General features: G+C 33.1%; 2 protein-coding genes across 2 annotated transcripts in view; both read left to right on the top strand.

Annotated features, from left to right (window-relative positions):
* The window catches only part of NRPC1 (nuclear RNA polymerase C1), a 29,046-nt gene extending 21,051 nt beyond the window's left edge, over window positions 1-7,995 (top strand). Inside the window, exons 20-27 of the mRNA XM_020379985.3 lie at window positions 3,398-3,548; window positions 3,668-3,819; window positions 4,718-4,873; window positions 4,951-5,067; window positions 5,468-5,559; window positions 6,195-6,393; window positions 6,499-6,701; window positions 7,482-7,995. Coding sequence (XP_020235574.2) covers window positions 3,398-3,548; window positions 3,668-3,819; window positions 4,718-4,873; window positions 4,951-5,067; window positions 5,468-5,559; window positions 6,195-6,393; window positions 6,499-6,701; window positions 7,482-7,530 — 1,119 coding nt within the window. The 3' untranslated portion in view covers window positions 7,531-7,995. The remainder of the gene's footprint in view (window positions 1-3,397; window positions 3,549-3,667; window positions 3,820-4,717; window positions 4,874-4,950; window positions 5,068-5,467; window positions 5,560-6,194; window positions 6,394-6,498; window positions 6,702-7,481) is intronic.
* Window positions 7,996-10,778: 2,783 nt separating this feature from the next.
* On the top strand, window positions 10,779-12,191 carry PEX11A (peroxin 11A). The gene has a single exon (XM_020346456.3). The coding sequence runs from the start codon at window positions 11,234-11,236 to the stop codon at window positions 12,008-12,010; it is 777 nt and encodes a 258-aa protein (XP_020202045.1). The 5' UTR covers window positions 10,779-11,233; the 3' UTR covers window positions 12,011-12,191.
* The last annotated feature ends 3,578 nt before the right edge of the window (window positions 12,192-15,769 follow it).

Here is a 15,769-nt window from a genome sequence, read left to right on the forward strand (position 1 = left end):
AGGTAGGACAAGTACCCAAGTGTGGTTGGAGTCTAAAGCTGCCATCTCATCAATCATTGCTTGTCGCCATCCTGGATGGGTTAAGGCCTCCTGTACTGTCTTGGGAATGGTAATAGAGGAAATAGCAGAGATAAAAGCATAATAGGTAGGAGACAAACGATGATATGAAAGAAAGTTATAAATAGGATGAGGATTACAAGTAGAACGACTACCTTTACGAAGAGCAATGGGCAAGTCAACTGAAGTAGGTGGGGCCGTAGTAGGTAAGGAGACTGGAGCAGGGGCAGAATCACATGACTCAGTTGTAGAAGTACTGGGAGGAACAATAGTATGTGACCGACGGTCATAGGTTATCCCAAATCGGTGTAGAGGACGATCAAACCCTGGTGGTGTGCTAGGAATCTCTGGTGCCTCTAAAGTAGTAGGTGTAGAAGGCACACCAGGATCAAAATGAGGAATAGGCAATACCTGAGAAAGGAGATCTGAGTCAACCGAAGAGACATCTGTAGCAACGAAATATGGTGTATTTTCAAAGAAAGTGACATCTGCACTAATGTAAAACCGATGTGTAGCTGGAGAGTAACCGCGGTACCCCTTTTGAAAACGGGAGTACCCTAAGAACACACATTTGATAGCCCTAGCAGACAACTTAGCACGTCCTGAGAAAAGATCATGGACAAAACAAGTACAACCAAAGACACGAGGATGAACAGAGTAAATGGGATCCAATGGGTATAATAGGGAATGAGGTACTTGATCATTCAAGACAGAGGATGACATTCGATTTATTAAATACCCTGCAGTAAGTACAACATCTCCCCACAACTTTGGGGGTGCATTGGCATTCAACAAAAGAGTACGAGCAGTGTTCACAATATGTCTATGTTTTCGTTCAGCTACACCATTTTGTTAAGGTGTATGAGGGCAACTAGATTGATGTAGAATGCCATGGGAAGTCATAAATGATTTGAAGCAATCTGAAAAATATTCTTTAGCATTGTTACTTCATAAAATCTGAATTACTTTGCCAAACTGAGTTTTGATCTCCGAATAGAAACTTTGAAAAATATTGAATAACTCAGAACGATTTTTCATCAAAAATATCCAAGCACATCTAGAAAAATCATCAATAAAGGTGACGTAATACCTATGCCCTAAAAGAGAAGGAACTCGACTAGGGCCCCAAACATCAGAATGAATGACATCAAAGGGAGACACAGCTCGACTATTAATACTCTTAGGAAAAGAAGTTCTAACATGCTTCCCTAATTGACATGACTTACACTCTAAGGATTCTAAGCGTGAGAGATGAGGTACCATTTTCTTTAATTTATTCAAGCTTGGATGACCCAAGCGACGATGAATTAAACTAGGAGACTCAACAGATGCACATATGGTAGAGGTAGAAGACTGAAGGTAGTAGAGACCATATGATTCATATCCGACTCCAATCGTCTGTCCCGTACTCCGGTCCTGTATCAAGAAAGAATCGGAAGTGAAGGTTATGACACAATTTAGTGACCGAGTCAACTTACTTATAGAAATCAAATTAAAAGGACATCCAGGAACTAGTAAAACAGATTTTAATGGTAGTGAAGGGGTAGGTGATATTTGGCCAATACCAGTGGCTTGGACTTTTGCCCATCTGCAAGAGTGATATGATGTGGAGTTTTAGGTGATGATAGGCTATGAAAAAGGGAGACATTACCAGTTAGGTGATCAGAAGCACCAGAGTCCAAAACCCAAGGTACTCTTTGTAATCATCGGTAGATAATGAGATTAGATGATTGCCCTCAGATTCAATCTTGAGCTCTAGAGCCGAAGTTGGAGATTGAGCCATGAAGAGAAAAAAAAGGAGAAAAAAAAGGAGAAAAAAAACAACAAAAGAAAACCTCAATCAAAAAGCCACAGAAACAGCAAACAATCAACCATGGAACACCGAGGTAGCAACCAATCAACCACGGAACTCTGAGTCAGCAACCAAACGACCACGAAACTCCGAGACAACAACCAAACGACAACGGAACTCCGAGGCCGCAACCAAACGACCACCAACAGACCACCTAGAGTGTGACCCACAACCTGAAAAGGGTCAAAACGAGAAGAGGGAGGGCCGGCGAGTCCAAGGGAGTGAACCGTGCCGCAAACGGAGGCTGGGAGGGCGGCGCGTGAAGCCCATGCGCCAGCGAGCTTCCTCAACAAGAATCGCGCGTGAGAGCGCTTGAGACGGCGGATGACGGTGGCTCTCGACGGAGAGGCCGATCGGTGACCTCTGAGTGTGCAGGCGGTGTCAACTCCGGCAACTGCGAACAAAACTCGAAAACCCTAGAAACCCTAGATGTTGGTGGCTGGATTAGGGTTCCTGGACCAAAGAGCTCTGGTACCAACTTGAATATGAATAATTTCTTATTATTGAATCTGAATAGGTACAATAAAATAAATAGGCATAAAACATAATCAATCCCTAAAGTTTAGGGATTTAGATAAAACTGACTAAGGAAACTAAACTAGAAAATAGGAGAAGATAAACTAGTATATCTAAACTATATCTTATAGAATTATCTTAACAGACTTAATTACTATGTTCTTATTGTTCCTATGTTAAGGGTATGCTCGGATAAACTTCTTTATGAACACTTCTTAAACAAGAAGAAAATAATAAATAAAATAAGCTTATTCAAAAGCTAAACTTAACTTATTCATAAACTAGTTTGTAGGAGCTTTTTCATATTAATTTATTTAAATGCTAATTTTAAACTTATGGAAAAGCTAACTTTAGCTTATGAAGAAAATTATTTCATTTTTCATTATTTTCTTCTCCAAGAAGTGCATGAAAAAGTTTATCCAAATAGGTGCCAATGGTGATTGTGTATAAACTCTAGCTTATTGTTTATGACAAATTTCTTTTATTTGTTTTTTTTTTAATAAATTGTTTGAGTATTTATATGTGTAGTATAAATTATTCAGTTTGTTTTACAATATTTAAAATAGTGGTGATGGTGATTCATGCTATACCGCAATAGCATTTTCAGAGTTAACAGCCATGTGCCTCTATTTTAGATTGATAACTTTGGTTAATAGAGCAACAAAACAAGCTGACAATGAAGGAGATCTTCTGCCAAAAGTGTGCTAGAAGTTGGCCGGATTTAATTTCCATCATAATCTTAATTTTTGGATGAGTTCATTCACATAATTACTCTATGCAATTTGTATGCTTAAAACTGAATTAATGATATGTTTTTTGATGTATTTTTCATGATGTTATCTTCTGATCTTTCTGGACATTTGTTTTTTAGAATATATGTTTGTTTTGCTATTGATCTTTTTATACTTCCTTTAATTCATGCTATATTCTTACTAGTTTGTGCTTCTATTTACATAGTACCTTATTTTTCAGGTTTTTCTGGATACTTGTCTATCGCGTTACCTATCAAAAAAAGTGGAGGCTGGAGCTCCAGTTGGTGCAACTGGAGCTCATAGTATTGGAGAGCCTGGGACCCAGATGACTTTGAAAACTTTCCACTTTGCTGGACTTGGAAGCATGATGAGTATCCTTTATTTGACCATGTTGTCTACTTTGATAATCACTGATGTTCCATTTAAATACTTTATTGAATGTTGCTCTATGTTGATTGGTCTGGAAAGTTGTCCCTTAATCTGTCATTAGATGTTACTGGTGGAGTTCCTCGTATCAAAGAAATAATAAATGGCAACAAAAAGATCAGTACACCAATTATCATTGCACAACTTGAGAGAGAAGATGATGAAAATATTGCAAAAATAGTAAAAGGCCGAATAGAAAAAACAAATTTAGGCCAGGTATATATATACCTTGATTATCAGTTACTTGATTTTTTGTAGTCTTTAAACAAAAAACAACCTATGCAATTATTGAAATTTTTTCAGCTGTCGGTATTCTTCCAAGTTTGTCTTTATTTTTTGTACATTGTGTAGTGCTCATATTTGGGTGCACATGTCAAGGCAGTATAATTTTAATACAGATTATTATTATCATTATGTGCATACGTGCAACAGTGAAAGTAAATTCCCAGTTGTATTACTGTCGTGTATACAATTAATTAGTCCTTTAGGTATTTTTCTTGTACATCTATATATAGCTGATCTCTTATCTTTTATAAGTGACTAATTCATCGTGTAAGAATACTAAGTTTATTTTTTTGCCTTTTCTCTCTACTAGCTTTTGTATCAGAGTCTATCCTGGATACAAGTACACCTACTATATTATTCACCCACCATATAATCCTGGATACATACATGGTTATACCTTGATTATCAGTTATGTAACTATTTGAAAAAAAAACCAAGTTCTACATTGGCTAGAGATATGTCCGAGTTAGTACATAGAAGTAGGAAACAATCCTTCTCTTACCAGTTGATTTTGTTTTGGTTTACTAGATCCTCTTCTAGTAATTTAACAACTTATGTTGGTGTGTTTTTAAGTTTGTGTTTCTTTGATTCTCTTGTTAGTTAATGTGTCGCATGGTATAAATTTTGCGAAGCATTGGTATCACTTATCGTTTCAATTTTTTCTTCACTTATTTATAAGTAGTTATCATGTATATGTATCAATGTTCTGCCTAGGATACTATTTTCATGTTTTAATTCTTTTGTTAAGCCCTGTCCTGGGGCAGCTATTTCCGGTTCATATTTTAAATATCTGATCTCGAACACTATCATATTGTGTCAATTGATATAGGTTGCAAAAAGTATAAAAGTTGTTATGACTTCAAGATCAGCGGCAATTGTTATAACCCTTGACATGAAAAGGATCGAAAATGCACATCTAAATATAGATGCTAATATTGTAAAAGAATCAATTTTACGCACTAAAAAGACGAAACTGAAGCCAGAGGTAAAGAGTTAGTCTTGTTATTATGATTTTCTTTTCCTTTTATGCCTACAATGTTCAAAGTTTCTGTTGATATGCAGCACATCAAGATTTTAGATATTAAAAAGCTTGAAGTTGTTCCCCAAGATGCTGATAGAAGTAAAATCCACTTTCAGCTTAATTATCTAAAAAATTTGCTACCGTCAGTTGTAGTAAAGGTATGTTCAATTGACTTACTTTATGACTGATACCCGATGAAGGCAATATTATGTTTGCATTGTTTGATTTTATAGTTTTTCATTTAGGATTAATTACACATTTTGCCACTTGTCTTTCATGATTGTGTCAATTTTGTGACCCAACTATATTTGCACAATTTGTCACGTGCATAATTTCACACATCAGCATGCTGTTTAAAATTTAAGGAACATTTAACATTGGGGCAAAATGTGCAAAATTATATAATTTTGGTGATAAAATGTGCTAATAAAATAGTTGGTGGCAAAATTCCCGAATGTGTGAAAGATGATGGGTGACAACAATGTGCAATTGAACCTGGTATTTATTTCCAGATAATCTGATGGAAAAACACGTCTACCTTTTATTTCTTAATTGCAGGGAATTAAAACTGCAGGTCGTGTTGTTACCAATAAAAAAAAGGATAAAGAGACTGGGAAAGAAACTGGAAAGATGGAATTACTGGTGGAAGGGTTAGTTCATTCTGTTTTTCATTATGACTTTATGTTCCTTCAATCCACTTTAATTAAATGCTTGGATGCATATTATACGGATTTTTGGAGTTGCGAATTTAGACCGAAGAGTTGCCAAAGTGAACTTAACACATTGGTTAATGTTAACCCTGAAATATTACGACTTTGCTTATTTATTGGTAATACACTAACAGTGTAAAATATTTTTTATATTATCATCCAATCACAACTCATATAAATGATAAGTTTGTTGACTTTTATAATAATTACCTTAAAAGTTATACAAACTATGATTTTTGATTGGTTGTTCGTGTAAAACATTTTATACTAAGTGTATCACCATTAAATTCAATCATAATATGATCACAGGGTGCAACATCCTGCAGGACTTGAAAACTTTGACAGTGGCCAGTTCTATTTTTGAAAGTGGAAGGTGAACTTGGGCTATTTAAAAGCAGGAATACTTTTTAATTATATATTTATCTCTACACCGTTAAGGATTAGTGATGAAAGGATAAAGAAAACTATCGTCAATCTGAAGCAATAATTTTTTCTGTCATGGCATTCCTTTGTGTGGTTGCTTTTTTAATTAACTTTATTTCCTGATCTGCATGTATTCGTTTTTGCCCCCTCAGCACGGGCTTGCAAGAGGTTATGGGAGTTGATGGGGTTGATGGACGTAATACTGTTACTAATCATATCCATGAAGTGTGGATCACACTGGGAATTGAAGCTGCCAGAAAATGTATTGTTGATGAGATTATGGAAACAATGAAAACAATGAAAATAGACATACGCCATATGATGCTTCTAGCAGATGTGATGACTGCCACGGTAAGTTCTTTGGAAATTATTCAGCAAAAGAAAAAACTAATATGACCTTATCTGCATTTGTGCTAAATGTCTGTTTCCACTGATGTATCTAATTTTCCAAATTAGGGTCATATCCTCGGAATAAATAGATTTGGAATTTCAAAGATGGGTAAAAGTGTATTGATGCTTGCATCATTCGAGAGGACAGCGGATATTCTTTTTCAGGCATCTGTTCGTGGGAGGGATGACTCTATTGGTGGAGTAAGTGAATCCATAATCATGGGTATACCAATTCAGATAGGTACAGGAATGATCAAGGTCAAACAAAGGTGAGTCAAGATTGCAATGTTTGTTAATGTGGTTACATAATAATTCGTTTTAATGGAAGTCCTGTTTGGTGTACATGCATGCATGAAGTCTGTTGTGATTAGCTTTGTGATAGGAATTTTGGGGCTATGTCAATATTGCCTAAGAGGGGCTTCTGTAATTTAAAGATAAAATTATACAAATTAAATCATTATTGTTAGATATATGTCATTCATGAAACTCTACATGAAAGATTAAGCCTTTGGAAGTCCTTGACATTTGACAAGGTATTAGAGCCTAGTGGTTAATGGTCATAACTTTAGCCTTTGCCATCCTCATTTTTCTATGGTTGAATGTTGTTATGTCCATATTTCTAACCAATGTAATACTAGGGTTGCACACACCTCCCTTCACTTTCAAGACTAGATATCTAGAATGAAAAGTTTACGAGACATTTGCAGGTAGCTCAATATTAAGAGTGGATAGGCTTTGATATCATATTAGAAATGGATTACGCCTAACTCAATCCATATTTTTTATTTATCTGATGTTTATGATGCATTTTCAGTAAAATATCGTTAAATTTGTATTTCATAAAATAGGTTGAGTATCTATATATACAACTCACATTATGAGCTTTTATTTAGCAACAATAGTAGCATGTTTCTTCCTTTTCTGAACTCCTTTCGTAGGTCACCATAATATAATATGCTTTCTATTCGATTTAGATTTTTGGATCATATTTGCTTTGCATCATGGTTCTTACAACAGACTTTGGCTAATCCCTCTTGGCTCTTTCTTAGGTTGGATATTCCAGAGTTGCCACATGGAGCCAGTCCTATTCTATCTTGAATTTGAAATTGCATATATTGCAGCAAGAATGTGGATCATCCTTGTTGGTGTGCATTGGATGTTGTCAACTTATGTCGGGGAATTCACTCATAATTTGCCAGAAACAATTGCAGAACCTTTCTTTGCATGCATGAGATGAAGTTTCTTGGCTTCCGCATGGTCTTCAACCATCAACATAGAGTTGAAGCACAAGGGATAGGGAAGAGGAGACATTATTTTTATCTCAGCATGATTTGTATATTTTTGCCAAATATTTTTTTTGTGAATTTTAGTATTTTATAAATCCCTAAGTACAGCAAATAAGAGATTTATTTATGTACTTGTATTGAAAAAAGGAATTTGTTGGCACGAGTACAAAGTTCAGTGCATGTATTCATACACAGCCCGTGGAAAAAAAATCTAATTGATCCACGCCACTCCGTAACTGTACCAATTTAAATTTAAATCAATTTTTGGTTCATGATATATACATCTTTTTTTTTTTAAAATTAAAATTTTAAAATAGTCTTGATATATTTTTTTTATTTATAATTTTTAAGTTTTTAATTTTACATTCTAACGTTTAATTTAACACTTTGCATATAGATGTTATGGGTCAATTTTTTTCCCATCTCGAAATTTCTTCCGTAAAGGAGCCGAATGAAACAAAAGTTTCACGTTCGGTTTTGAATTGGACGGTTTTGAATTGGAGAGACGTTAAATCAAAATGATGAATCAACGTCGACTATAACCCCTAGCCTTCCAAGCTAACGATGCGGGTTCGATTCCCGCTACCCGCTTTTATTCCCTATTTTTTCTATTTGAATCTATCTTTTTTATTAGAATTATAGAATGAATTCAAAATTTTTAATGAATTTATTAATTTTGTTTTTGAGATCTTTAATTTGAGTAATGTCTTACAAAAAAATTAAGAATTTCTTAGAAAACTAAAATTTGAACATTTTCTAAATTTATAAGTTCAGATAAGTCTTACAGGGTCAATTCTCAATTTCAATATTCAAGTTTTCTAACGGAAGATTTTCATTTCAGACCCGGACTCATGAAAGAAGCCTTCTTTCTCTAGTAGGAAATCAAACACATCTGGAAGGCTCGCGTAAATAAAAGAAACTACCCTCGATCCATGCCTCAAAAGGGTTGATAATAAGTCATAAAAAATAAAAATGACTTTTCCACGTCAACAAAGTCCAACGAATTAGCACTACATTACTTCATCGATTGAAACTCTCTAAAGGAAGAAGCGAACTTCCAGCCAACTCGACCGGGAGAAAAAGGAAGAAGCGCTCAAAGCGTTGATCAGTTGCTATTGGACTTCTATCCGTCAGCTCATTAAGACTTTCGTTTGATTTTCGCCATACTTTTCTAAGTTAAAGAAGTGTGGGCATTTGCACCACTTAAATCTTTAAGTTTTTTTGACAGTATGTGAGAAGCGCTGGTGCGTAGTAAGAATTGAATCCCGAATAATGGCATCTCTGTGCTCTCGCCAAAATGAAGGTTCTTCTGTTAGAATAGTGGATTAAGCCTAACTCAACCCTACAAAACCGGCTTGTAAGGTGAGGGTTGTTTTCCACTTGTATACTATTCAATTGCCTAATCTCTAGTTGATGTGGGACTTGAGTTTTTCCCAATACACCTCCTCACGTCCAGTACTATTGGGCTTGGTACGTGGATAAATAGTGGGTGGCCTTTTTTAATGATCTAGGATTGCCGGGACTTGAGTTTTTCCCAATACACCCCCTCATGCCTATGAGGCATGCATCAATGGTAGGTGGCCCATTTTTAAAGTGGATCTAAATGGCTCTGATACCATGTTAAAATAGTGGATTAAGCCTAACTCAACCCTACAAAACCAGTTTGTAAGGTGAGGGTTGTTTTCCACTTGTATACTATTCAATTGCCTAATCTCTATTTGATGTGGGACTTGAGTTTTTTCTAATAGGAGCTTTATTGCCATTTCTTCCTTCTCCCCTTTTCACTCGCTTCCTCCCGTCTTTTACTTTTTTTCGAGTAGAGCTCATTCGATACCAGACAAGCGCTCATTGGCTACCAGAACTACTTAGATCAGATCTTGGCTTCCTAACTCCTATTTTTTTACACATTTCTTTTTTTCCTTTTATCAATTTTCATACGCATTCAAAATGTAAAATTAGCTTTTAACAATATTATAAACGTGTGACGTTTTTGATAGTATTGAGAAGTGTTGAACCAAAAGTGTATTTATTTTAGCATTTTTTCTATTTACATGTATAGAAAATACATCAAATAATTTTAGTTTTTTCATAATAGTAAAATTAATGTAATCGAAAATGTTTTGAAATTGAGTTTTTAATATTTTTTTGAAAAATATTTTTTGGAACATTAATTTAATTATTTTAAAAAATATTTTACAGAAGTGTATTTTTTACATAAATTTAAAAATTTCTTTTCAGAATAATAAATTTAATATTTTGGAAAGTATTTTTTAAAATTTTGTAAACTAACATACTTCTATAAATTACTTTTCAATATTAACTTTATTATTTTAGAAAATATTTTCCGAAAGTATGTTATTTTACATAACTTCAATAAGTACTTTTTGAAATACTTAATTTACTGTTCTGGAAAGTACTTTTCGAAAGTATGTAAAAAATATAATTTAAAAAAATTCTTTTTAGAATACTAATTTCATTATTCTGCACAATACTCCAGAATATTGAAAGTATTTTTTTATAATATTAAATTTAATGTTAAGATTTTTGGAGGGGTGAAAAAAGAGGAAATGTTCAAAGAAAAAATGTGTGTTTAGTACGATAGAACATGTTGAGAAAGTCGCACGTAACTACAATGTTGTGACATATTAATTCTATAGTTTGGGTACATGTGAAAAAATTAAGGAAAAAAGAGAATAATGTAAAAATTAATAGGTGCAAAATTAGAGCAAAATAAAATGATATATATAAAAATTAAAAGAGGGAAGCAAAGACATGTGTGAAAAAGAAGAAAAAAAAAGTAATAAATTAAAAGTTGGAGGTATAAAATTAAAAATTAAAAACAAAAAATAAATTATAAATATTTTAGAAATTAAAAGAAAAATTAAAAAAAATGTAGTTATTAAAAAAAGAAGACATATATATCATGAGCAGATCAATTTTGATGATGAGTGATAAGGGTAGTACAAGTGGTTTGGGGGGAGGGACATAGGATTGGAGTGATAAGGAGGGTATGGGTTTGAATCTCCCCACTAACAACAAGCAATTAACAATTAACATTTGTCATTAAAAAAAAAATCAATTTTGATGGATTGATTTTAGTGTCGAGATCCATATTTTAGGTTCTAATTAAATAAGTGTGCTCCTTTTGCAATTGTTTAAACCGAAATCGATTTTGTTTCAGAAAAGAAATATATATTTTAAGAGTTGTTACAAGGCATATATTATGATTCAAATTTATAGCAATTCCATGAAAGAAACAACGGCCTGATCGATCCCAGCCATGCGCGCTCCTTCCAACATAGTATTTCTTAAATGAAATATAATTCACTTAAATGTTTACAATTCACTTCTAAGTTCTAACGCATTAAATTCGCTTCGGGAGAGAAAATGATTATTTGTAATATATTAAAAGATAAATTAACAAAATGAAATGTAAAAGAATAGTGTGATTGTTGTGAGCATTTGGAATTGGGATACACTCGCAGTTGCAGCAGCAATCGGCGGCAACACCTCCGATGGATTCAACAGCACCACCGCCAAACCCTAACCCTAAAGATCCACCGTCGAAGGAACATCACAGAGACCTATTGAACCACGTGGAAGCTTATCTCGCGAAGCGCGACGGCGTCGATAAGCTTCTCAAGATTTCGCGCTACGCCACCAAGCTCATCCTCGCCTCGTCGCTCCTCCACTCCTCCGACCCCGCCCTCACGCGCCGCCTCAAAGCGTTCGAGTCCAGCGTCGGCGTCAGCCGCAAGGCCTTCCGACTCGGCAAGTTCGTGCAGGACCTCAACGCCCTCCGAACCTCCGACCACCACCAGCAGCACCGCCACCGCCTCCTCCTCTCCCTCCTCGCCTACGGCGGCGAAGGCCTCTACTACTTCCTGGAGCAGTTCGTGTGGCTCGCCAAATCCGGCCTCATCGATCCCAGCCGCGCGCGCTCCTTGCAGAAGGTCAGCGCGTGGGCGGAGCTCCTCGGCTACGTCGGCAGCATCGCGCTGAAAGTGGGCGATTTGAGGGCCATGGCGGAGGAGGAGACGTGTCTGAGTTCGACTTTGGAGATTTCGGAGCTGAGAGGGGTTTCGTGTGCGGAGGAGGAAGGGAGGTTGAGGAAATTGAGAGAGAAGAAACTGATGAAGAGGCTTTCTGTTGTTCAGGATTTGGCGGATGCCATCATGGCCGTTGATGATATATTGGATGGCAAGAGTTCGTTTTCCAATCCTATTTTGATGGCTTCAGCTGGACTTCTGTCTGCGCTTATTAGCACTCACAAGAATTGGCTCTCTTGTTGAAACTTGGATGGAAGGAATCCAATTTTGATGGCTTTTCCACACAAAACATGTAAGGAATACACATAGGTATACTGTATACGCCAAGAGAGGATGGTTCTTGGTTGCTTTGTTCTGCTTATAGTTTTAGATTTATTGCTCAATGCTCATTCATGAATAAGAATGGCCATCATTCTTTGCTTTATTCTTTTTGTGGCTTCATTTGGTATGGTTTAGATTTAGATAGGAAAGAATCTTGTTAATTAGCTTCTGCTTTGTGTAGAATTGTGTGGTTTATTTGTGGGTTTTGTTGAGAGCTAACACTGAACTACAAAATGGAATGTTTAGACGGGGGGATAGTGGATTGTGTATATTCTTTACATAACCAGTGTGGCTTTCCAGTTCTCATCTATTTTACTCAACACAACACTGGCATTTAAAAGGAGAAGGAAAACAAATATATGGATTGTATTCCTGTGAAAATTGATTTGGAATGGCTGTTGTTGGATGCAAGAAACAGTTTGGGAAAAGGAGGGGGTTGCAATTTGCATGATTACTTTTATCATTGTCAAGATGAACTAGAAATATAACCTTCTAGGCTCGATTTAGATTGTTTGCACGAATTCTTAGATTGATATCTCATTGCTACATTGTGCACACACACAAAAAAAAAAAATGCACTGACAATATTATGTCTCTTGTCACAAATAGAATAAACTGTCAACTTCATTTTTAAAGTATTAGCCTTTCTCCTAAATGATCATTAAAGTAAAAACACTATATAAGTAATCCTGCAAGTAATAGAAATTATGTTAGGTAGTCTTCTAAGTATTAGAAAATCCTTCAAATTGGTCCATGAATGTTAGTATAAGATATTAACCTAAGAACTAATCGATGGATTTTTCAATACTTTAGGGATTACTTATATAGTTTTAGTATTACTGCTCCAGGGACTATTTAAGAGTGAGTATTACTTCGAGGACCAAATCTAAATTAATGGTTTATTCTCACAAATATATTGAAACAACTGGAAGGGTATTTTTGTCCTGAAGGGTTCTGTTTCGGGCTTCTGTCTAGTGTGAGTAGGAGGAAAGTTGACTTCCTTAGCCATTCCTACTTCCTCGTTCTTTTTTTCCATTGGCTACATTATTCAACAAGACTTGTTAGCGGACCTGCGTCTCTGCTACATGATGGGAAAATTGGCTGCTTACTGACCTGAAAATTTTCCTCACAAACTTGCTTTGATCATGTATTACTGTCCCCAACCTTGTTGGCATATTGCAACTTCTATTGATTGATGTTGGAGAATGGGGAGTTTCTCATTTGAGAATGTCTGTTATTCAATCTGTGGACTCCTCACTTGCACAAGCTAGTGAAACATAAAAAGTGGGAAGGCTTTCTCAAACGTTGGTTTGAGTTTTTTAGTTTCTTTTCGAGGGTTTGGTGTCAGTGTAAGGACTGTACGTTGCTCTTGTGTTGTAATACCTGGTGGGGGTGTATTCATAATTAGGGACTTTTCAATCAATTAACATGATGTAGGTATTAGTTGACTGATAAATGCATACACTTCTACAATAAAATAAAAATGCCTCGTTAATAGATTTATAATAAATTAATAGTATAAAAGGTAAGTAATATATTTAAAAATAATTTTATGTTTCTTATAATTAGATTAAAATAAGACAACTATTTGTTTTTTATACAGAGGAACGGAAGTATAACTCATCAATAATGATTTAGCATTTCAAAGGTTTAGTATCTAAATGTTTTATTGGGCCAACGCCTTTTAATGGACGTTGGGCCTCTCCAAATGCAGACCCAGAATACAATCATATTTGATTGACAAATCTCAGATATACCACATTATGTTTTATGCATGTCAATTGTTAACCACATTCTTTCATATAAACATTGCTTCAAAAGCATAATGCAACTTTTAATGACAAAAAAAAAGAACCAATTGTGAAATCCTTTATTTATCCAGCATGTGGTCTTTTGTTGAAAATATTAAAGCAGTATCGTGATCGAGAATATTGATTATAGAAGGGATTAAAACACGATAACTACTAATCACCACACTAATATCGGTAACAAAAAAGATATCCATTGTATATTACTTTTATTTTTCAAAGATTCGAAAGCTGTTTTTCATTAGATGTGTTTACTAGTATTTATGAACTTTTTTTTTCCTTTTAAACTAAAATGAAAATCAAGATACTTCCATTTATCATTATGATGTAGATTTATTGATTATAAAATATAATAAGTGCTGACATCGCGGCGATCGGCTTATTTCCCTTAAGATTTTTTTTTAAAAAGTTGTTGAAAAATAAATAAATATTTCACACTAATTAAATGATAATTCTTAAAATAAAAAAATAGTGATAGATTAAGTTTTGAAAATGTGAAATTTGAGAAAATTTGTCATACATATTTCAATTTCAAGCAGAATTAAATATATTTTTAGTCTCTATAAAATGAACAAGTTTTGATTTTAGTCACTTATAATTTTTTTTTTATCATTTTTCTTTCCTCTAAAATTTAGAAGATTAGTATATAATCATTTTTAACTATTTATTTATTTATAAAAAAATCAAGTGATAATTCCAGTGTTACACACAATTGTTAATGATAATGTTAGTGTGTCACACTTCTAAAATAAACCCTAAACCAAAAATAAATATTTTTAGATTTTAAAGAAATGAAAATCAAAGAAAAATATTTTATAGGAATTAAAATCAAACTTCACTCATTTTACATGGAGCAAAAATATTTTTCAAGACCAAAAATAATATTTATAAATTTTTAAAAAAATGAAAATTAAAGAAAAAATATTTTTATATTTATTATTTTTAAATATAATTTTAAATAAATAATAATTACATTTAATAATATGAATATATTTAAGTCGTAGGGTATTAAAACATTATATTAAAGAAACTATATTTATCACAATAATTTAATGAATATTTTATCACTATAATTCAATACATTGCATGCTTAATTAGTTTAATAATAATATTGTAGCACATATAATGTACCTTATAATTATTTATTTTATATAATTAATTTTATAAAAAAATAAACATTTTTAGTATATATTGTATTATAATCAAAATTTATAATAAATACAATTTTTTTCTAATATTTTAGATTTATGATAATTATATTTTATATTATAATACAAAATTATTTTTGATTATTGATAATTTCTTAAAAAAATATTGATATATATATATATAATTAATATATTAAAAAACTTAAAATGCTAAATATATATTAAAATAAATTTTTTAAAATAATTTATATATTCAAATATATATTTATTTATATATAATTTATTATAAATTTTAGTTATATATACTAAATATTTATATAAAATAAAATACTAATATAAAAAAGATGTACAAGAATAATATTTTAATTTTTGAAGATAATAATTTTTATAAATGAGCAGAGTCATAAGTTAAATCAGTTAAATGAAATTAAATAATTAAATTGATAGATTAAAGTTAAATACCGGATTGTCACAAAATATGTCAAAGTTATATATAAAATATATTTTGAATCATTATCTTTCTGTTGGGATTTAGTATAACTCTTTTAAATTGAAAAATGATTGGCTGAAAATCATTCCAAATAAATAAAATAATATTTTAAATTATAAAATATTAAATTAATAATTATTTTCGTATCTTATTTTGATATGATAATAATAAATTAATAAGATATGGATATACCTAATTCTTTTTTAAAAAAATATATATGGCATTTTAGGATTGA

Source organism: Cajanus cajan, chromosome 9 (genome assembly GCF_000230855.2).
Source record: "Cajanus cajan strain Asha chromosome 9, NIPB_CcT2T_4, whole genome shotgun sequence".
NCBI classification, from domain to species: Eukaryota; Viridiplantae; Streptophyta; class Magnoliopsida; order Fabales; family Fabaceae; genus Cajanus; species Cajanus cajan.

Coding starts and splice junctions, on each gene's coding strand:
- PEX11A (XM_020346456.3), top strand. CDS start 11,234: ATGGATTCAACAGCACCACCGCCAAACCCTAACCCTAAAGATCCACCG.